The 23,756-nt window shown below is 35.8% G+C and overlaps 1 protein-coding gene across 3 annotated transcripts; it reads right to left on the minus strand.

Annotated features, from left to right (window-relative positions):
* Positions 1-221: 221 nt before the first annotated feature.
* FAM216B (family with sequence similarity 216 member B) lies at positions 222-12,983 on the minus strand. 3 transcript variants are annotated; one of them, XM_074299174.1, is made up of 6 exons: positions 12,843-12,973; positions 9,447-9,509; positions 7,961-8,078; positions 6,649-6,823; positions 1,777-1,897; positions 222-656 (listed from the first exon to the last, which is right to left on the minus strand). In XM_074299174.1, the coding sequence occupies exons 2-6, from the start codon at positions 9,466-9,468 to the stop codon at positions 565-567; spliced, it is 528 nt and encodes a 175-aa protein (XP_074155275.1). In that variant the 5' UTR covers positions 9,469-9,509; positions 12,843-12,973; the 3' UTR covers positions 222-564. The 3 variants fall into 3 exon arrangements, 2 of the variants coding, with proteins under 2 accessions (XP_074155275.1, XP_074155276.1); XR_012487763.1 differs by lacking the exon at positions 9,447-9,509 and having other exon boundaries at positions 12,843-12,983; XM_074299175.1 differs by lacking the exons at positions 7,961-8,078; positions 9,447-9,509.
* Between the last annotated feature and the right edge of the window lie 10,773 nt (positions 12,984-23,756).

Consider the following 23,756-nt stretch of genomic DNA (forward strand, 5'->3'; position numbering starts at 1 on the left):
GATGGATGACAACCCCCCAGGTGTGTTACTACACTATGAGTTGGACCTAGTGAGCTCCAAAGTTCCTTCCAACTTGAGGGTTCTTTGATTTGAAGGGCCTGACCCTGTCAGAAGCTCTCGGTATTGAAGGAGGACCTTATGTAAATGAGCCAGTTCGTTTTGCAACTTTTAAAAACACCTATTTGCAACTATTAAAAATACTAAATCAATTCATAGTACAATTTATGTATAGACAGATATGTTTATTCCCTGGGTCTCTAACACCTCCTAATTCCACCGTGTTGCAAAGGCCAAAGTAGATTAAAAAACCCTTGTTTGTAATCTATATCATACTAGTATAATTATTAATTCTATGACTCTACTTCACAACCAGTGTGAATGGAGTTGGGAAACATCATTCCTGAAGGAAATGAGGGTCTTATGGTGTCATTGAGGCTATAATGGCTATGTATCCTTCTTAAATGTACTCATATCCTTGCTCTCTAATGACTTCTTAATGGTAGTTCATCACTGTGAGGCCATAGATTTTCTTCAAGAGTAGGGATTAGAGCTCTTTGGAACCTTTCACTTCTTAGTTTTGCTTGTGAAGGGTGCATTTTTAATATATCCATCCATAACAGCTATAAAAGACATGGCATTCTTCTTGTCAATGTAACCTGGACAAAAGATAGGGAGAAAAGACAACTATAAGTAATATCATATGAGCCAGCAATGAATTTTCTGTAGAATGTCACAGAATCTCAAAGAAAGATGAATAGAGACCATTTAATCTAATCCAGAATCTACACAGAAATTTCTTCTATAATATTCCTAAGAAGTTATTCTCCAAATTGTCAAAACCCTTTCTAAAATGTTAATAGCCCTCTATACTTCCAATGATATCTCTGAATCCCTTTGGGATTGTGTCATCCCAGAAGGGAGGGACTATGTCTTATACTTATTTTGTACCCTTTGTATCTGTAGAATAGTTTCTATTGATCATAAACAGCAATAATTTAACAAACATTTATAGAGCATCTTTCAAGGGTCAGATATAAGTTCTAAGAATAGAAAGATATAATATGATCTATTTTGCACAAGGGGAACATTTTTCCCCATTTGGGCCTACAAATAAAAAATAGACAAAGATAATTTGGAATTTTTGGAGGGTTCCTATAAAAATTATACATTTCAAAAATTTTTTGATGAGTGACCAATATAAAACAAGGCTATAACCTTTCTTATGATGAATTGCCAGAGTTTATCTTATTTTCTTTTGTTTTATTACCAGGTCTTTGATTTTTATTCCTCATGCTTTTTCATTAATTTTATCAGAATTTTCAACTTGGGTCTACTTCATGGCTTTCTCCACTAAAGTCAGTTTTTCATACTTAAGTATCTTCAGTTCTATGGGGTGGATTTGAAATGCTTCAATTCCTATTTTATTATGAAGATCAAGACTTGGACTCCCTCAGATGAACTGAACTTCCTCAAGTCATTGTATGACTCTAAACCATGTAAGTGGTCTCCTTTGTTTAGTTTAATAACAAGAAGCTGTCCCAAATACAAACCTTAATACATATCTGTTTAATCAACAACAATACAAAAATTACTTTTCTCTAAGCCGGCACATAATTCCTTTTCTAAAAACACTCCAATTTGCCCCCTAAAATTTTGTTTCCTATTTGCCACAGTGACCCATAGATACTTGGCAAACCACTGTAATGTTCTTCTCTGACTGCATTTGCAGAATACAAGGGATTTCCTTAGGTTCTTGCTGTAGGTTGGGTGACTTACCTAAGGCATGTTTGTAGCAAAGACCAATAAGATACTGTTTTTTCAGGCCCTTCCATTGGGGTTTGGCATCATAAATTTTCATCATGCCTTTCAGATATTTTTTTTGTCCTGGATTTAAGCCCTGGTAGAGTAAAACAGACACTTAGGATGAGCCACACTTGAGAGGGTGAAAGGTGTGATGAATTTCAAACAGAATTCTACAAATATAAGATTGTTACCCACAAAAGTTTGGAATATTTTACAAAGTGAAATTGGGAAACGATAGTTTGGGCAGTTTCTTCCTTTTGTTTCCTTAAACAAATTTTATTGGCCTATTTTAAGATAAAAGAAAGTCCATAAGAGAAGGGATTCAAAACAAGTTTCTGTAGCTTCTGAGGTGCTATGGAGATCTATTATGTTTTTTTGGTCCTCCAATCCTAGATATGTGGGAAAAGTGAGTTAAATATGGATGGAGAACTTTTCTAAGGCTCTTATTCCAGTCAGCTTCTTGAGAATAAGAACTTTAAAAAAAATTTCATCTCTGTATTCTTAATCGCACCACAATGCCTTGTAGCACAGTAAGCCTTAATAAAGGCTTGTTGAATGGAATCTCTTTATGTAATTCAACTTTAAATTCAGCAAACATTTATCAGTTCCTATTATGTGCAAGGCACTAAGAAGTCTAGCAAAACAGGAAAAAAAAATCAACCACAATTCTTGCCTTAAGGAGCCTTAATTTTATGGGTTGATACATATAAACAGGTTTAAGTGAATACATAATAATTTGGGCAGGGAGTGAACATTAATGACTACTAAGATTATGGAAAGTTTTGGGGGAAAGATGACACCCAGATTTAACATTGAGGGAAGCTAAAGCATTTTAAAAGTGGAAGTAAAGAGGGAGTATATTTCAGGTGTAGGGAATAGGTTATGCAAAAACACAAGGGAAGAAGATTCAATTTTGAATTTGGGAAAAATAGCAAGTGTACTAGTTTGAATGTTTAATGTGAAAGGGTGTTCACTTGATGAGAAAAATAAGGAAGTTGTTAGTATCCATATTTTTAAGGTGTTGATATGAGGGTATTAAGAATTGGAGGATTCTTCATTGATCCATTTCTAGTATTTAGTGCGGTGAGCTAAACTTTTTTCAGGAGAAAATGAATTAATTCAATTCTTCTTGGTGGAAAATTGAATGAATTCAAATAATCATTGATATTCCTAGAATAAGGATTACCCATGAAAGAACATTCAAAGCAAAAACCTAGATCCTAAATGGTGGATGTGGTAGACAAAGAGAAATTGGCACACTGATGAAATTGTTCCTTGGGACAGGCAAAGAAAAGATTCTGATAGAGATCTCCACCCTCTGTGGAGACAATACAGTCAGAAATCCAAGTTATATCAAACCCATAAGGTTAAATTTTTCCTATAAATTAGCTTATTGCCTATGCCATTGCTGCTGCTCTCCTTTGGGACAGTCTGCCATGACACATTGCCCCTTCCCCATGCCATATAGTGGCTTAATTTCTCCTAATGTCCCTGTTTCTCCTTTCAGACTCAACTTTCCTCTTTATGGTTAATCAGCTCTTTTAGGTTACTAAATCCCTTTTAGGATTTAGTCTACTAGCTAAGGGTCTGTCCCAACCTCAAGGGCTCTCTTTCTCTTGGATAGCTTTGTATCACACTAGGGAACTTGCTTTTTCCATCATTATTTACTAAAAACCCCTTTTATGCTTTCCATACTTTGTTTCATATTTATCATTCCTGGTGTCTATTGTATCCCTTCATTTTGTCTGTAATGCCTTCTCCTAAATAAATCTATTTTTTTGCCAAAGAGAATGTCCATTGTGAATTCTTCACATTACTGAACCCCAACATCTGGTGATGTTCCATCTTCTGTTGCCTACATCAACCACATCACTTAGGGCTCCTTCACAATTTAGTTTTTTTGAAAATTGTTGAGAACTTGATATATAGAACATGAGCGATTCCATCTTACAGGATCTGGATATGCACTAAAGCTTTATTACATAAACATATTAGATCCATGCAAATTGCAAGAACATATCAATGGAAAATAACAAGAACTTCCCATCTATAAAGTAAATGAAGAGTTTCAAATGGAATTCATTTGATTTTTGACAGTAGGACAAAGAGCAAATTTTACTTTAAATAGAAAATAGAGAGATACTTATGAGCCATTTGATGGAAAGATAAGCCAGATACAGGGGAAAAGAGATCTCAAAAGAAGACAGAATTTTTATCGGTCAATAAATATTCATTAACTGCTTGCAGAAATAGTCTCTGCTTTCAAGAATCCAATATTCAAAAAGTAAAACAAATAAGTATATATAAGATATATAGAAAGTATATGATAAGTAATCTCATAGTTAAGTATTTGGAGTAACCAGGAAAGATTTCCTCCAGAAAGTGACATTTGAATTAAGTTTTAAAGGAAACTGATAAAGCTAAGAAGCAGAGATGGAAGGCTGTACTCATGTATTCCAGGTACCAGGAGCAGCCAGTGCAAAGTCATAAGAGATAGGAGGTGGAGTGCTATGTGAGGAACAACAGGTATGCTGATGGGGCTAGATTAATGGAGTGCAAAGAATGCTAAGAGCAAATGCAACTGGGAAAAGTAAGAAGAGAACAGATTATGAAGATTTTTAAATGCCATGTGGTGAATTTTATATTTACTCATGGAAGTAACAGGGAACCATTAGAGTTTAATGAGTAAGGAGTGACTCAGAACAGTGCTTTAGGAAAATCATTTTGCATTTGTAGCAGCTCTTTTTGCAATGGAATTAGAATTTGAGGGTATGCCTATCAATTGGGAAATGACTGAATAAGATGTGGTATATAAGTGTAATGGAATATGTTTTAAAAAAAAATGATGAGCAGACTGATTTCAGAAAAACCTGGAAAGACTTACATGAACTGAAGTTGAGTAAAGTGAGCAGAGCCAGGATAACATTGTACATGATAACAGCAACTTTGTGCAATGATCAATTATGACAGATTTAGCTCTTCTCAGCAATACAGTGATCCAAGACAATTCCAATAGATTTGTGATGGAAAATATCATCCACTCCCAGAGAAAGAATTATAGAGACTGAATGTAAATCAACTTATTATTTTCATTTTTTTTCTTTCTCGTGATTTCTCCCTTTTGTTCTGATTTTTCTTCCCCAATATGATTAGCATAGAAATACATTTAAAATAATTGTACTTTTGTAATCTATATCAGATTGCTTTCTGCCTTGGATAAAGAAAAGGGAAAAGGAGAGTAAAAAAATTCAAACTCAAAATCTTATAAAAATGAATATTAAAAACTATTTTCATATGCAGTTGGAAAATAAAATACTATTAAGTGGGCAAAAAAGGAAAATCATTTTGGCAGTTGAGTAAGGAGTGAATAGCTTAAAGTAAGGAAATGAGATAGGAAGACCAGTTAGAAGGTTGCTGAAATAGTTTAGGCAATAGGTGATGAAGGCTTGAATGAGGAGGGAGATTATGGAAGTGGAGAAAATAATATATATATAGAAGTAATATTGTGAACAAAGAAATAACATTTGACAACGGATGGAGGAGAATCACAGGACAGGGACTTAGGAGACATTTGTTGTTAGTGAATATTCCATGGATAAAGATTCAACTAAGAAGACTGAAAAGGAATGATCAGATAGCTAAGAAGAAAACCAAGGGAGAACATGTCACAAAAAGCGAGAGAGCCAAGAGTATCTAGGAAAGAGTGACTAGTAGTGCCAAATGCTGAAGACAATTAAGGAAGTTTAATATTCAAAAAAGACCATTAGATCTGGCAAGCTAGGAAACCTTTGGTAACAGTGGAGTAGATCGTTTCCTTTGAATGAGGAGCAAGGAAGCCCTATTATAAAGAGTTTATGAGCAAAGAAAGGCCTTGGAAACAATAACTTTAGATGACCTTCTCAAGGAATTATCAATTTAAGAGTAAGGATAAGTACTTCTCCAAGTAATTCTAACTTCCCCCAAAGGACAGAAAAACTGAGTATAGAAAGATAAGGTAAAGGCAAAACACTTATTCATAAATTAATTTATGAATTATTTTTAACATTTGGTTAAGGGGTTTGGGATTTTCCCTGGGGAGAGAAGACATTCCTTTTTTGTTAAGCTTTTAGAAGCCATTGGACTTTCTAAAGTCTTATTTAGATTTCTTAGTACTTTCCAGATAATCCCTTGATATCAGAGTTGGTCAGTCTTCTTGAGATGTGGAAGAGCTGTGGACTTGCATATGCAACATTCCTGAGAACAGCTTTAAGTGAATTACAACCAAGTCCCAATTAGTGTGTAAAACGAATCTTCTGAAATAATGCTATGTATTTGAATTTTTACTATTTGAAGTTATAATCATATAGAATACTAGTAATTGGTTTGAACCTGATATAGATATGTAATTCAAATTCATGTAATTAGATCACTTCCTAAGATTCTTTGTTTGTACTAATTGAGTTAGAGTTGATGAAACTAAAAAAAATGGCTCAATCAACTGTCTATCAATGAAACAGTCTCCCTCATCAAGTTTTAGAGGTAGCTGGTGACACAATGGATAGAGGTCAGAAAGTCCTCTTACTTACCTCAGGAACTTACTTTGTGACAATGGGAAAATCACACAAGCTCTGTTTGCACCTAATTTGCAAGGGTTTTATAAGGATAAAAAGATGTATTTGTAAAAGTGTTTAATACAGTAACTGGCACAGTTCCCCATTGTGAGTTCCCCATTGCAGGACATGTTTAAGTATAGTTGGGATGACCAGTAAGGATATTATAAAAAAAGTTTCCTGCATTTGGTGAATAAGTGGATCATACTTCAAAAGCACCTTCTACTTCTAAGATTCCATAAATCTATGACTCTACCTTCAACATTGTAGTATTGTAACGGGAGGAAGGGACTGTTTTGCCAGAAGTTATTTGCATTTCTTTGCCAGGACTTTTTGCTGGACTTTTTCCAGGACTTTTTGCGGGACTTTTTGCAGGACGGCGGCGGGCTTCCACTTTTTTTTTCTTGTTTTGATTCATCTTTTTCCTATTGCTAGAAAGAAAAAGAAGAGAAATAAATGATAAAACTTCAGTTTAAATGAGTCCTTCACTTTTGGAATATACCAGAATGTGGAGAAAAGAAGAGCAAGTAATCACATCAGTTATCAAATAATTAGCCCATGATTTGGTTAGCCACTTCATCCTATCATCCTCCAACATGTGGTTAATTTTGGCACTTTCACTTAATGTTCCCCTTTAGGATTGGTAAGTAAGGCTTAGGTACTTCTTATTTCAGAGCACAAGTACTTGATAACTTCTTGTTATGTAAATGTTCTTGTACTGTTCAATTCTTCATGACCCCATTTGAGGTTTTCTTGGCAAATGTACTAGAATGGTTTGCCATTTCCTTCTCCAGCTCATTTTACAGATGAGGAACTAAGGCAACCAGGGTTAAGTAACTTACCCAGGCTCAAACAGCCAGTGTCTGATACCAGATTTGAACTCAGGAAAATGAGTTTTCCTAACTCCAGGACCAGTGTTCCACTGTGCCGTCTAGCTAAGTTATTCTATGATAACCTATAATGAGATGCAATGACTGTCCCTCTTCTTTTGCTTTTTTCCTTTCTCAGAGATTCAGAATGAGAGGTCCAAAGTAGTTGTGGCTAAGACCTGGCTGATGTTAAAACAAATAAGTCAGGTAAAATCTCTAATGGTCTTAATTTGAGAATTTTCTTTTTCTGCTTTTGGTGAGCAAGAGGGAGTTGAATTAGGATTTAAGAGTCAACTTTTGGCTGTGATAGATAGGACTACCCAAGAACAGGAAATGGAGCTATTTAATTCCACTTCTCTTCTCCTTTTCCTCCTAAAGTTTTACTTTCCTTTTTTCTACTTTTGAATTGTAGGAATGAATATAGAAGAAAGAAATATAATATGGCAAAAAAAGTATTTGTGATACATCTCAGACTACTGAACAATCAATAAATTAATCAATAATCATTAATTAAGCACCTACTGTGTCATCTATGCCAGGTGCTGGTGATAACAGAAATAAAAACGAAGTAATCTTTGCCCTCCCAAGAGCTCAAGTTCTATCACAAACAATTCACCTACAAGGGGAATGGGAAATCAGTTCTATACTGCAGAATTACCTGTAATAAATGAGATCAAACTGAATAAATAATACCTTTACCTTTTATTGTCACAGATGGGCAAGTACTTAGAAAGTCTGCTAAGGGATGGTACAAATGCCTGGGGGCAGATGAGAAGACCCAGTACTTGGATTTTGATTCCGCTTGTAATTCTGAGACCTTAGGGGAGGAAAAAGATTGCACTTGTGTCCTGTATCCATGACAGAAAATTGTAAATTAAACTAGAAGTGTTTTATTTATTGCTGCTCTCCTTTGGAGTTTACTTTAGGCATCATGCTGGCTATGATACCTTTTGCTTTAAAGATTTTTTTATTTGACTTTTTGTTTGTTTTCCTCAGTAAGCTTGGTTTCTTGGTTATCAAACAGCAAAGTTGAATAACTAGAAACATCCTAAAATGCAGCCACTCTATATTCTTAGCAATTGTTTCTATAGATAGAAGTATAACATAGAATTTTTTTTTCTTTTAAAGGTTCAATTTGGCCCAAATACAAAATAGAATATATTAAAATAAATATTCAGTAATGAAATTCAAAGATTTCCCCCCCCCAATATATTGTGCTCTTTCTTTATTATAACTTTTTACTGACAGTACATAAGCATGGGTAATTTTTTACAACATTATCCCTTGCACTCACTTCTATTCCGACTTTTCCCTTCCCTCCCTTCACCCCCTCCCCTAGATGGCAGGCAGTCTTATACATGTTAAATATGCTATAGTATATCCTAGATACAATATATGTGTACAGAACCGAACAGTTCTCTTGTTGCACAGGAAGAATTGGATTCAGAAGGTAAAAATAACCTGGGAAGGAAGAAAAAATTGAACACAGTTTGTATCTTTTGCTGTTGGATTTTGTTGGAGATGTATAAAAATGCTGAGGATTTATGTGGATTTATTTTATATTCTGCAACTTTGCTAAAGTTGCAAATTATTTCTAATAGCTTTTTAGTAGAATCTCTGGGGTTCTCTAAGTATGCCATCATATCATCTGTAAAGAGTGATAATTTGGTTTCCTCATTACCTACTCTCATTCCTTAAATCTCTTTCTTGACTTAGCTGAGGCTAGCGTTTCTAATAAAATATTGAATAATAATGGTGATAATGGGCAACCTTGTTTCACTCCTGATCTTACTGGGGATATTCCAGTTTATTCCCTTTATATATGATACTTACTGAAGATTTTAAATATGTGCTCCTAACTATTTTAAGGAAAAATCCATTTATTCCCATACTTTCAAGTGCTTTTATTATGAATAGATGTTGGATTTTATCAAATGCTTTTTCTGCATCTATTGAGATGATCATATGGTTTTTGTTAATTTGGTTATTGATATAGTCAAATAGGCTAATAGTTTCCTAATATTGAACCAGCTCTTCATTCCTGGTATAAATCCTACTTGGTTATAGTGTATTATCCTAGGGATGATTTTCTGTAATCTTTTTGCTAATATTTTATTTAAGATTTTAGCATCAATATGCATTAGGGAGATTGGTCTATAATTTTATTTCTCTGTTTTCAACCTACCTGGTTTAGGTATCAGTACCATTTTTGTGTCATAAAAGGAATTTGATAGGGCTCCTTCAATCCCTATTAAAAAAAAATAGTTTATATAGCATTGGAGTTAATTGTACTTTAAATGTTTGGTAGAATTCACATGTAAATTCATCTGGTCCTGCGTATTTTTTCTTAGGGAGTTAATAGCTTGTTCGATTTTTTTTTTTTTTTTCCTTCTAAGATGGGACTGTTTGACCGATTTACTTCTTCCTCTGTTAATCCGGGCAAGCTATATTTTTGAAGGTAATCTTCCATTTCATTTAAGTTGTTGAATTTATTGGCACAAAGTTGGGCAAAATAACTTCTAATTATTGCTCTAATTTCCTCTTCATTAGTGGCGAATTCTCCCTTTTCATTTTTAAGACTAACAATTTGATTTTCCTCTTGCCTTTTTTTAATTAGATTTACTAAGTGCTTATCTATTTTATTGTTTTTTTTTCATAGAACCAGCTCTTAGTTTTATTAATTAATTCAATAGTTTTTTACTTTCAATTTTATTAATTTCTCCTTTTATTTTTAGAATTTCAAGTTTAATGTTTGACTGGGGTTTTTTAATTTGTTCATTTTCTAGCATTTTTAGTTGCAAGCCCAATTCATTGACCTTCTCTTTCTCTATTTTATGCAAGTAGGCCTCTAGGAATATAAAATTTCCCCTTATTACTGCTTTGGCTGCATCCCATATATTTTGGTATGATGTCTCATTATTGTCATTTTCTTGGGTGAAGTTATTAATTATGTCTATAATTTGCTGTTTCACCCAATCATTCTTTAGTATGAGATTATTTAATTTCCAATTATTTTTTGGTCTATTTTCCCCTGGCTTTTTATTGAATGTAATTTTCATTGCATCATGGTCTAAAAAGGATACATTTACTATTTCTGCCTTACTGCATTTGAATTTGATGTTTGCATGTCCTAATATATGGTCAATTTTTGTATAGGTTCCATGAAGTGCTGAGAAGAAAGTGTATTCCTTTCTGTCTCCATTTAGTTTTCTCCAAAGATCTATCATATCAAACTTTTCCAGTAATTCTATTTACCTCTTTGACTCCTTTCTTATTTATTTTGTGGTTTTATTTATAATTTTGCTGTCTATTTCTTCTTGCAGCTCTCTTAATTTCTCTTTTAAGAATTTAGATGCTACACCACTTGGTGCATATATGTTTAGTGTTGATATTGCTTCATTATCTATGCTACCCTTTAGCAAAATATGATTTCCTTCCTTATCTTTTATAATTAAATCCATTTTTACTTTTGCTTGATCTAAAATGAGGATGGCTACCCCTGCTTTTTTGACTTCACCTGAAGCATAGTAGATTCTGCTCTAGCTTTTTACCTTTACTCTGTATGTATCACTCTGCTTCAAGTGTGTTTCCTGTAAACAACATATTGTAGGATTCTGGCTTTTTATCCAATCTGCTAAATGCTTCCTCTTTATGGGGAGTTTACTCCATTCACATTTATGGTTAAAATTACTAATTCTGTATTACTTGCCATCTTGTTAACCCCTGCTTTCCTTCCCCCTTGTTAACCTTTCCTTCCCCCTTAACCCTCTCCCCATATTAAACTTGTGAGCACTATTTGCTTTTCACAGCCCTCCCTTTTTAGGATCCCTCCCCCCACCTTAGAGTTCCTCCCCCTATCTTGCCCCTTTTTCTCACAATCTGTATTCCCTTCCTCTTAGCTTACTCCTTCCCTTTTCACTTTTCCCCTCCCACTTTTCAGTGAGGTGGGAGAAGTTTCACTATAAATCAAATATTTCTAATATTTTTCTCTTTAAGCCAATTCTAATGAGAATATGATACCCACTATGTTCATCCCCTGCCCTTCATCCCCTGCCCTTCTTTCTCTCAGATATAATAGGTTTCCTTTCCCTCTTCGTGAGATGTAGTACCTCCACTTTACCCTTTTTCTGCTACAATTTCCTTCCCAACTTTAGTTTCTAGAACAAATTATACTTGTGTCCTTTATATATCTTTATAGCAGAAATATAGTTCTCAAGATTTCTTTTTTACCTTTTTAGGAATCTCGAGTTCTATATTTGGAGATCAAACCTTTTGTTTAGTTCCAGTTTTTTTCATCAGAAATAGATGAAATTCACTTATTTTATCTTTAAGTGAGTGGGATGACTTCTCCAGACTCTCTTGCCAAGCTTACTTTTCCTTTTCCCATTTCTTTTCTAGCTCTCTTGTGAATGCCTTTTTGATTTATTCTATGAGAGTCTTGTGCACTGAGGAGCAGATCATCCCCCTTTGGGGATTCATCTGGGGACAGTTTGTTTTTAGTCTCCTCAAGGTTTAAAGTCTGCTCTCTATTCATATAGAAGTTCTCTGTTGTTAAGAGTGTGCTTTAATTTTTTGCTCATTTTGTCAGAGAAGAATCAAAGAAAATAAACTAACAAAAAACCAAAAAAAAAAAAAAAAAAACCAAATACAGTCTGCTTTTTGGGGGGAAGGGGGGGCTGGATGGTATTACCGAGCTTCCTCTACAGACTGCAGGGGTCATCACTGAGACAGCAATGGCTGCACTGCTTCTGAGCGCTGAGACTCTGAGAGCAAGGCTGAGATGTTCTGGATGGGTGTGGCCAGGTCCTGAGAGACCCTAGCTTTTCGGGGTTATAGTCTTCACCTCCTGTTTTTTAGCTTCTCTACTGATCTACTGGCTTGCTGCCAGAGCAAAGTAGCCACACTGTGGTAAAGTTCTTCCCGAAGAAACGGCTGAGATTACACCCCACCCCCCTCTGGTCTGTGCAGTGTGAGCTGCCTGCTGTACTCTCACTGCCTCCCCTCAGCCTGTGCCTGATCTAACTGTCCCCATCCATGAGCAAAACCATTTTCTGGCGAATTTCAAGGATGTCTTCTGTTGATAATTATTTATGGGTATTTTCAGTCAAGCACTAATTCTGAGGCTTGTCATGAGATAAATTATTCTGAGAGAAAACGCAGAGCTTAAGCAAATGTGTGCGTCTTCTCCACCATCTTGACCAGAAGTCTAAAGATTTTTTGATTCAAATCTCCTACACATAGTCATCTTCATGATCTCAACATCCTTTTCCATTTTCCAATCCTTTAGAGCAGAGAAGTTAAATATTTTCAGAGCCAAAAACACTTCTCTGCTCCTGAAGTTCCAGGATACTTCCAGATCTCTGGCTACATTTTCTTTCTTGAAAAAGGTAATTCCCATATCATATGAACTTTGCCTAGAAGAAAGTATTACTTTCTATTTTTAAGTATAATAAAGTAACCCAATTTTAAGTAACCCAATGGTTACATATAAACAATAGTTACAAATAAACTAGGAAACATTTGGGAAGATATACTTATTTTACCTGTACAACATTTGAAAAATTATCCTAACAAAACTTACCTTGTTGTAAGGACTACTTTTCCTGTGAAATTTGTTTTAGAATCCATTTTTCCTCACTAACTGGAGCCCACTTCCCTTCTTGATCATTCCTTCTGGTTCTTGAGATGGTAGTGTTTGATTCTGTTGACAGTCTGATATCCTAGCAACATTATGAGGCAGCAAAAAAAAATAATCAGCTGATGCCTTAGTTAACTTCTGTGCTTCCTTCCATTTTTCCAAGCTATTTTCTTTATCCAGTGTGATCAACAATTTTTGAATCAAGCAATAAATCTATCAACAATCATCTATGATGTACCTACTAAGTGCTGGAATAATTATTAAAATGAGATTAAAGTGAGGAATTAAAAGTTGATAGAATTAGTCAAAAACTCCAGGAAGAGGAAATAATTGAACTAAGTTTTGAAGGGACTTAGGGTTTTTAAGAGGCAGAAGTGAGAAAATAAAATATTTCAGAAATGGAAGGATAGACTGTACAAAGGTATGTGGTAGCCAGGAATAGGGGAAAGGAAGAGATGGAATGTAATAGACATTGAATTTCTGTTTGCCTCAATTTTCTCAATTTCTCAATTAGGAATGTAGACTATCAGTATGGGAATGAGTCTAAATTTTGCATTATCAGTTGAAGAAGGAAGGCTGACCTGAGCCTTAATTTTACTTGGCAAGCTAAGTGGACACTTCATGCCTGGAGACAGATGTGAACTGAGAAGAATTTCAGAAGAATCCCTTTAGATTGTTTTTTTCTTAAAACTTGGTTTTATCTCCCTATTACCTATGTGACCTCAACCCTGTCCCTGAGCCACCTCTTTTCTTCACCTATAAAACTGAGTTCATTTCTAATTGTAAATTGTAGGATCTGGTCTCCTTTCCATGTTCCTCTCTCTCCCTCTGTCCTTTTTGCTCTCTACCTAGCCCTGGCATCCTAAACTTTGATAAGAAAAAGAAAATATATAGCTCTAATTTTGCTTTTGATGTAACGGAGTTGCTGCTCTCTGTCCCTCTCCCCTGACTTTATAATGGTATGCTGATGCCTTTTTTCTTTCTTTCCCTTTGGGCAATGTGGTGAAGAGAGGGGTCATGGGGACCTGCAAGAGGTTGTTGAATAAAACTATTTGAGAAGCAATCAGTGTATTGGGATGGGAGGAATTGGAGCAGTCCTCAAGTGAAGAGAAAAAGGCTCCCTGGAGGACCTGATGTTCAGGAGCACAACAGGGTGGTAATGGAAAGCAAAATTCACCCCAGAGGCACAGTAGGCACCCTCCTCCTCACCACGGGGCCATGCAGTGTTAATTGAATGAATGAATGAATGCAATATAAAAAAAAAGTGTTTCCCCGCTTTCAGAGAATCTTCAAAAGGGAAAGGATCTAAATCTTTAGAGTGGGAAGAGTCTTTTAAAATCATCTCTATTTCTCTCTTCTCTTCTTTTTTTCTTCTCTTCTATTATCTCTCTACTTTCTCTCCTCCTCTTCCCCTCCTCTCCTTTTCTGTCTCTATCTCTGTATTTTTCTCTTTTTATCTATCTCCCTTTCTCTTTGTCTCTCTCTCCCTCTTTCCCTTCTTCCCTCTACTTTCTTTCCTTTGCTTCTCCTTTTTTCCTTCCCTCCCTCTCCCTTCTTCTCTCCCTGCCTCCTTCATTTCCTCTCTTTCTCCATAACCTCCCTTCTCTTCTCTTCTCCCCCTCCAACTTACTTCTCCTAAAATTACTTGGTTACTTCATCTATAAAGTAAAACTAATAATAGCACCTACCTTGAATAATTTCAACTTAGGCAGCTAAGTGGTGTAATGGGTAGAGAACTGAGGCAGGAGTTAGGAAAATCTGAGTTCAAATGTGACCTCAGACACTTACATGATCCTGGGTAATTCACTCCACTTGTTTGCCACAATTTCCTCAACTAGAAAATAGGAATAATAATAGCACCTACCTTTCAGGGTTGATATGAAGACCCCAAAAGATAATAATTATAAAATACTTACCACAGTGCCTGGCATATATTAGGTGTCATATAAATGCTTATTCTCCTTCCTTTATAGGATTGCCTTCCACCTTCGGTGTCTACCTGATCTACCTAATTCTCACTTGGGGCTCCAAGAAACTGTAGCATGCACAGTGGTCATACTCTGGTAAACTGTTTCAGCATACAGGTTAAACTAGATTGAGGGTAACCAAAGGGTCTCACACCCTACTGTCAGTTAGAGGGATGTCTACCCCAGATATGTAAAGACTTCCCCTGGTGGAATAGGAGGATGAGAACAATTTGTTCCAACAACCAGGAAGGCAGGTGTTGTGGAGCACGTCAGAGTTTGGTTAGCCATCAAAGGCATCAAGGTCATCCTCTGCAATTCCAGTCATCATCCTCAGTCCTCTTGATCCTGTTCTGCCATGACAATGGTGGTTTTGGAAGAGCAAGTGAGGCTGATGACTTTGTGCAACTCTGCCTCACTAAGCTCAATTTACACAGGAGTCAAAAGATATGTTTCTATCATCTTACCATTTCTACTCTCAAAGTCCTGTGGCAATAGGTAAATGAGGAAACAGCAGGTGTGAATACACTACAGTCACAACCATGCACACAGGTGACCCAGGCCATAGGCTAGTCTTTTCACTGGAAGCAGCAGTGGTATTTGGCAGTCCCCGGGTGTCTGAGCAGGCTTTTAAGGATCACCCTGCTCACCACCATGTGTGAGGAAGGTACTAGAAAAGGTGCCCTAAAAACTGTCTGATTACCCAATCCCGGCTTGATTACTGCAGCAGGCAGGGATCCCTCTTTGTGGTCTAGACACTGAAAACGTACAAAATTTTATGAAAAGTTGATTCCTCTCAGCATTGGTACATGGAATGTGTGTGCATTTATAGACAGCACAAAATCCAGTAGACCTGAAAGAAGAATAGCTCTTGTGGGGAGAGAACTCAGCTTGTATTGCATCCAAATAGCAGCCTTGAGCGAAACAAGACTGGCAAATGAAGGCCAGCTTACTGAAGTAGGAGCCGGATACACATTTTTCTGGAGGGGCTTCAGTGAAAGAAAGCACTGTGAAGCTGATTGCAATCAAAACTAATCTAGTAAACAAGCTCACATGCCTTCCAAAAGGAGTGAATGACATGTTCATGACAATGCACTTGCCACTTGCCATGCCAGCATCATCAATACCTGTGCTCCCATGATGATGAACCCTGCTGAAGTCAAAGAAAAATTTTACAAAGACCTGGAGACCCTTATCATCAATGTGCCAAAAGAGAACAAGCTTATAATTCTGAGTGACCCAGAATAACAGACATGGCAGGGAGCCCTTGGAGGAATGGAATTGGAAACAGGAACAGCAAGGGTCATTTACTGTTAAAAATTTGTGCATCTCATCACCAACAATGCGTTCAATTTACCTAGATGCAATAAAACTTCATGGATTCACCCTCACAGGAAATACTGGCATTTGATAGACTATGTGATTGGAAGAAGAAGAAGTAGACATGATGTGAGAATGACAAATATGGGTGGTGCAGAGTGCTCCAGGATCACAGACTTATTCTCTCCAAGCTCAACATTCACATTCAACTAAAGTGGCATCCTGAGGCAAAAAGACTGATCGAAGAATTAATGTCAACAGATTAGAGTGCTTCTCTGAGAGAGAACAGTTTGTTGCCAACTTGGAGAGTAAATTGAGACAATATACAGTTGGCAACAATGGAGGAGAAAAAGAATGGACACAGATTTGGTGTATAGTAGTCCATCTGCTCCTCTGGGTCAGAACATTCATAAACATCAGATTGATTTGATTAAAATTATGGGGAAATTCAGAAGGTGCTGAATGAAAAAACAAGAACTCCACAGGGTGTACCAGCAGAATGGTGTATCCATCAATTTCATCAAAAGTAAAGTATAATAAAAACTTAGATTCAGGATTCTTGGTTTTGTAAAAAGGCAAATGAAATTCAGTTTTATGTTGATATCAATAATTCAAACCATTTTTATGATGCACTGAAGGCTATTTATGGGCCAAAGACCTATGATATGTCTCCACTATTCAATGCTGATGGTACCATTCTTATTAGTGATAAAGACATGATCCTAGAAAGATGATCTGAATATTTTCATAGTGTTCTCAACAGACCATCATCAATCACTGCTGATGCTATTGACTTCAAGTTTAAATTAGTCACTCCCTAGGTAAAATTCCAACTGAAGAAGAGGTTTTGAATGCTATTAGGCTACACTGGGAGCTGATTCTATTCCAGCTGAGATTCATAAGGTAGAGGGTCCATTGGTCATACAAGTTGTGCCCAGGAGTTCAAGGATGCCTCCATTGTCCATCTTTATAAAGGTAAAGGGAATAGATGTCCTATGACAATCTTGGGTGGAGGAGTATCTCTCTTAGTCATTGCTGGCAAGATTTTTGCTAGAATCCTAGCCTGATCCTAGGGATAGTAGATGGTGCAGTGGATAGAGCACCAGCCCTGAAGTCAGGAGGAACTGAGTTCAAATCTAGCTTCAGACACTTAAAACTTCCTGGCTGAGTGACCCTGGGCAAATCATTTAACCCCAACTGCCTCAGTAAAACAACAACAACAACAATAACAATAACAACAACAATTACTACTACAAAAAAACAATAAGCTGACCCTACACCTAGAAAAACATCATCTAGCTGAAAGTCAGAAGGGCTACAGAAAGCTACAGAAGGGGCCAAGGAACAGTTAATAAGATGTTCACTACCTGACAGCTCCAGGAAAAATTCCAGGAGTAGAAGAGAGGTCTGTATACAACATTTGTAGGTCTGACCAAGGCTTTTGATACTGTCAGTCATGGGGGCTTATAGAAGATTATTCCAAAATCTTATTGCCCAGAGAAGTTCATCAGTATAGTACATCAATTTCATGTTAGCATTCTTGCCCAGGTTCTGGGCAATGGGCAATGGTCTCAAACTTTCCCAGTCACAGAGAGAGTGAAAGAAAGCATCTGCTTGCTCCCAGGCTTTTTAGCATGTTTTCAGTCATGCTATCACATGCCTTCAACTAAGACAAACATAGAATCAAAGTCAGAAGGTAAATTCTTTAACTTGAAAAGGCTACAAGCCAAAACTAAAGTGGAAGGAGGGTTGGTGCATGATTTTTTTGTTTACAGATGATTGTATGCTTAATGAAGTTTCTGAAGCTGGGATACAACAAAGTATGGATTAATTCTCTGCTCCTTGTGCTTATTTTAGCCTAACAATTAACAACCCAAAAAACACGGTCTTCCATCAGCCAGCACCACTCCATTCATATGTGGAACCATCAGTTACAGTAAAAGGATGTGGATGTTCACATTGATAATGAGATTGACACACACCTTACCAGGCTAGCTCAGTGTTTGGGAGACTCTGAAGGAAAGTATGGGAGAGAAAAGGTATTAGAGTGACCATAAAATCTACAGAGCTGTTGTGCTGACCCCATTCTTGTATAACTGTGAAACCTGGACAGTAGACTGGTGCTGTGCCAGGAAACTGAATCATTCTATTTGAATTGTTTTAGGGAGATTCTGAAGATCACCTGGCAGGATCAGATACCAGACACTGAGGTCCTTTCTTAAACTAAACTGCCAAGCCTTCCTATCCTACTCTAGAGAGCCATTTGGCTAACTCCATTGTTTGAAAGCCAAATGTATGTTTGCCAAAAAAAAATTATTTTATAGAGAACTCAACAGGGCAAAAACTCACAAGGTGGTCCAAAAAAGCGATAGTAGGACAATCGCCTTAGTCTCACAGTGACCAATTTCAAATCTTTCCTTTTCTAGGAAGGAAAGGAAATTTAATCCCACTGAAATCAAAGGACCTGCCTAAGATTAGAACAGAGCAAAATCATTATTATAGTCTATTTTCTGACTCCAAATGCAGGCCATTGTCTTTCTTTCCCACTATCTTGTGTTGCCTAATCTACACCAGGTTGCTGCTTCTTCTTTAGTTTTTTTTTTAATTAAATTAAATTTATTTTTAACTTTTAAATTACATTTTAAGTTTCAAACCATGTCCCTCCCTCTTTCCTCACCCCATAGTAGAGGCTACATTTTCACACATATTATATCTAGATCCATGCTTATATTTATGTCTAAATCTACATTTCTATGTTTATGTCTATGGCTACATCTATATCTATTTCTGTCTCTATCTATCTATCTATCTATCTATCTATCTATCTATCTATCTGTCTATCTACCTACATACCTAATCATACTATGCATACCTCTATTTTTCAGTTATCTCTCTGAAGATAACATCTTCCTTTCTAGGTTCTTAGTAGTTGATTTGAATATTTATAATACTCAGAATAATTTTCTCATTCATAGTTATTCCTTGCTTTGTTTTGTTTTTTATTCATAGTTATTCTTTGAACAATATTACTGTTACCATATACAATGTTCTCTTGGTTCTGCTCATTGATTCACTCTTCATTATTTCATGCAAGTCTTTACATGTTGTTCTAAGTCGACCTGATTACCATTTCTTACAGCACAGTAGTATTCCGTCACAATCATATACCACAATTAATTGAGCCATTCTCTAATTGATGGGCACTTCTTCAATTTCCAGTTCTTTGCTGCCACAAAGAGTGTTTCTATAAATATTTTAGAAAATATAAATTCTCATATTCCTAATCATGAGGTAGAGGTACATCTTTGAGTAGTATCCATAATTCTGTTTTATCCCTTACTTCATATTAATTATCTCACAATTTCTACATCTCCAACTTACATAATATTTATACATTCATAGGAAGCACCTTGTTGGAAAAAAGCATTTAAAATATCATCTTACTATGAATAAAATGTTATTTTATAATCAATAGAACATGAATGCAGTGAAATTTGTGTTCTCTACATCTTTTAACTAGTTGTATTATATGGTGATATGGGCAGAACAAACCCCTTATGAAAAATTTTTAAAAACATATTCTCTTCCTCTTCCTCTGATCATTGAGAAACAGACTTGAGTGATATTGCTGAGTCGATTGTGAAAGTATTCACAGTTTTATAACTTTCTGGACTTACTTCCAAATTGCTCTACCACTTAACATGATTGGGTCAGTTCACAGTTCCATCAATAATATATTAGTGTTTCAAATTTTGCACATCCCCCTTAATATTTGTCATTTATATGAAATTGTTTCTAGGAACTTAATCTATTCTCCCACTATTAAGTAAGAATCTATTTCTAACTAGACAGTTATCTAGCTCTTTGCTCTAATACTTTTAGTGATAGGGAGTTTAAATCTAAATAGGTACTCCCTTCTCTTGTTAAATTGCTCCAGTTTACTATTAATAAAAAATCCAGCTTCTCTCTTATTACCTCCTGCCTCATGATCCCTCATGCTTAGTCTTTCCTTTAATTTTTTTTTTTTTTGTTGTTATTATAAATGGAGGTAATTTAAAGTCTATTTCGTTGTTAGCATTTAGTAATCACTTCATCACATTCTGGGGCATACTCTTCCTGACATTTTTGTAAGTCATACTACTCTTGTTATTCATTTTTGGCTTCAAGTCTTTTCTTCCAAGTGGTACACATTTAGTCTGCTGTTACTGATTCAGCTTTTTGCAAAATCGTGAAGTAGGTAGAATTGAAAAATGACGTCTTTTCTATCTTTTGCATTAGTAACCCTTTTCTACCTTCAGGAACTACCAATTGGATACCATTAAAAAAAATTAAAATTCTGTTTTGTGTTTCATTCTTGGTTTCAGCTGGATGTTAATTAATACTTGACAAGATATGAACTGATAATTGAAATGTTAGCTGATAACTAAGGTGTGATCCCACCTAAAGATTTTTGCATTTTAAAAGGGAACTCTTGCAGAGAGAAAAATCTTTTAAAACTGGTGAGAATTTAAGGTATATTGACAAATCTAAGGCAATGTTTTTAACTGGGATTGGGGACAGGAGGTTCTGCCAGGTCATCCCTCTCAAATCATAATTTCAGAGTTATATTCCTTTGCAGAGAAATGAACAAGACAAGTCACTAATTCAGGCAATGGCAAAGAAAGGCAGTTAGATGGTGCAATAGATAGAACACTAGGCTTGAGTCAAGAGGACTCTTCCTGAAATAAAATCTGATCTCAAAACTTCTTTGTTGTGTGAACCTGGGGAAGTCACTTAACCTGTTTGGCTCAGTTTCCTCATCTATAAAAAGAGCTGGAGAAGGAAATGACCGACCACTCCAATGTCTTGCCCAAAAAAATAAAAACCAAGGTTATCAAGAGTCAGCCACAACTGAAAATAATTGAACAATGACAATAAAGTTATTCAGAACTAAGAATTCAGATGATCAAGCCCTGGAGCTCATTGCCTTTCTACTGTGCCCAACTAGGCTGCCAATTCTAATCTCTCCGTCAGTTTTGCTCCTGTTTACTCAGAAATTACTCCTGTCCTTTATATCTGTTTCTTTGAGATTAGGAAATTAGCAGGGAACTAACAAGTCATTTATCAATTAGTTTTCTGACCTCTGAGTTAGCTATGCTGCCATTCACCACAAAACAAATCTCAAAGAGCTTTCTCCAAAATTCATCTTGGGAGGGCTGAAAAAAGGACCCCTTTGCTAGGGTTCTTGAACTGTCTTTTTTTTGTAAGAAAAACCAGATGAAAACTCCCAGACATGAAATTCTGTGATATTGTATTTCATAAACCATAGTATGATAGACTTTTTTCATCCTTGAAAAAAAGGAAAACAGAGTAGTAATTAAATGTTAACCTGGTGACATAATAAATAGAAAGTACACGGAAAACAATGTTAGGAAGGCATTAAATGAAGCTTAATTCATATGTTCCCTACAGCCTCCTCATTTTTAACCCTAAATATTGCCATCCTTGATCATAGGACCATTTGGATGATAGAGATAAAGAGACTTTATCAATCCTTTCATTTCACCTATGAACTGGGGATGCTAAAATATTAAATGAGTCACTCAAAGCCACACAGCTTGTTAATGAAAGAGCCAAGATTAAAATCCAAATTTTCTTATTCTGTCAGGCATTTTTTCCATCTCTCATGTTCTTCTCTCAAATAAATAGTGAACTAGCCACCCACTAGTTCACTGATGTTAGGCTCTTTGCCAGGGGTGTATTAGTAAATGTTTTGACAGTCAACTCTCTGGGGAAGGAGGGAAATGTACACATGACACATTTTTAAGTTTAATCCAAATTATTAACATTTTTTCCCATCACTTTCTCAATTCCAGATAATCAACAAAACAATAAACCCATCCCTGATTTGTAGCCAATTTATTTCCCAATTTCTGAAGTATAAATGCTCATGCTAAAAATTTAAAAGTGGCTCTGTTTAGCCAGCTCTGACACACTCCTATCCAAGTCATAGTTTTGACAGAGATAAGATGAGAGGGTTGTATTACATGATCTCTAATGTCCCTTACAACTTCCATCGTCTATGGTTCTATAATGCTATGATTTATCTCTTTTTTTCTACTGTTATGTCTTTGGTGTAATGGAAAAAACCCCAGGCTTAGAATGAAGGGATAAGAGTTCTAAGTTTTAAAATTGACTCACTATGTGATTTTCAGCAAGTTACCTACAGCATCACTTATGCCATTAGTAAAATAAGAAGATAGAGTGTCTCATGGACCTCTTCTCTTTCTAACATCCTGATTATACAGTAGAAGAGCTGAGTGAATAGGATAAAAAGCAAAGGGACATGAGTCAGAGGAGGTTATGGAGGCCACATATTTTCAATAAAATTTTGAAGTAGGAAGGGATGTCATCTGGTGAACATGAAAAGAAAGGACACTTTTGGTGGAAATAGCAGGAACAAAAACTGGCAGGAATGAGTATATCATGAATAGATGATATGGATCTTTATAAAACTGAAAAAATTAAATTAATTCGAATAAATTCTATTCTGATTTTTGTTGTAAGGTTTGTGTATAACTCTTATTTCCTATCCCTGATAATTATTCTACTTTAATTCTGCTCTTTAACTTGCCTTGCTATTACTTAACTTTTCTTTACCTCCAGTTACCTAAATGCATGCTTGCCAAAAAGATTATTTTTATGGAGAACTCACACAGAGCAGTGTCTCACAAGTTGGTCAGAAAAAAACGATGCAAGGACAAGCTCAAGGTCTCTCTTAAGAACTTTAGCATTGAATGTATGACATGGGAGACATTGGCACAGGACCACCCAGCATGGCATGCTCTCATCAGAGAAGGGACATGGTAGCATTATCCTACCATTATTCTATACATCCTTCCTTACCCTGCCTTATCCTTTAATCTCTTGTCCATTAAACTACATACCTTGTCCCACTGTCATAAATCTTTATATCTTTCTATACCCCACCTTATCCTATTCCTTTGCCCCTTTATTTCTTTATAGATTTTGGAAGGTGCTATTCTTTTTATAGTATAGATGTAAAGTTGTCTATTTAACTCATTCCTGATGTGAGAAGGTTTTTAGAACTATGAACCCTCCTTCCCTCTCTAATGTCTCTGTCTATTCTTCCTCTGCACCTCGTTTATATGAAATAATTATTTTTACCTTAACTCTGTCCCAATCTTTCTTTTGAGCTGTCAATCTTAAACATATTCTATAAATTTTTCATGTAAAATTAAACAATTTATCCACATTGAGTGCCTTGAAATTGATTTCTGATATTAGCTACTATATGTTAAATTTTCTATTAAGTTTTGGTTTTGTTAATAGTTGATAATAAGACCGCAAATCTGCAAGTTCATTAAATGTCCATTTTTTTCTCATATAAAATTTTGCTGGTGCAGGCCTAGTTCTTTTGATTGTCAGTAAATATGATTCCAGGACCTGTGGTCTTTTATTGTGGCAGCTGATAAATCCTGTACAATTCTAATTGTAGTTCCAGCTTATTTGAATTGTTTTTTTCTTGTTTCTTGCAAAACGGTCTCTTTGATCTGGAAGTTACGAAATTTGG

The sequence above is a fragment of the Sminthopsis crassicaudata genome, chromosome 3, assembly GCF_048593235.1.
Source record: "Sminthopsis crassicaudata isolate SCR6 chromosome 3, ASM4859323v1, whole genome shotgun sequence".
Classification (NCBI taxonomy): Eukaryota; Metazoa; Chordata; class Mammalia; order Dasyuromorphia; family Dasyuridae; genus Sminthopsis; species Sminthopsis crassicaudata.

Bases quoted from the DNA above. Each gene is read 5' to 3' on its own strand.
- FAM216B (XM_074299174.1), bottom strand. From the start codon at position 9,468: ATGGTACTGATACCTAAACCAG. The intron at 8,079-9,446 runs GTAGGTTGAAAA...TCCTCCCCTAAG, and splicing joins GGTACTGATACCTAAACCAG to GTCTCAGAATTACAAGCGGA. The intron at 657-1,776 runs GTAAGTCACCCA...TCTTTTGTCCAG, and splicing joins TTGCTACAAACATGCCTTAG to GTTACATTGACAAGAAGAAT.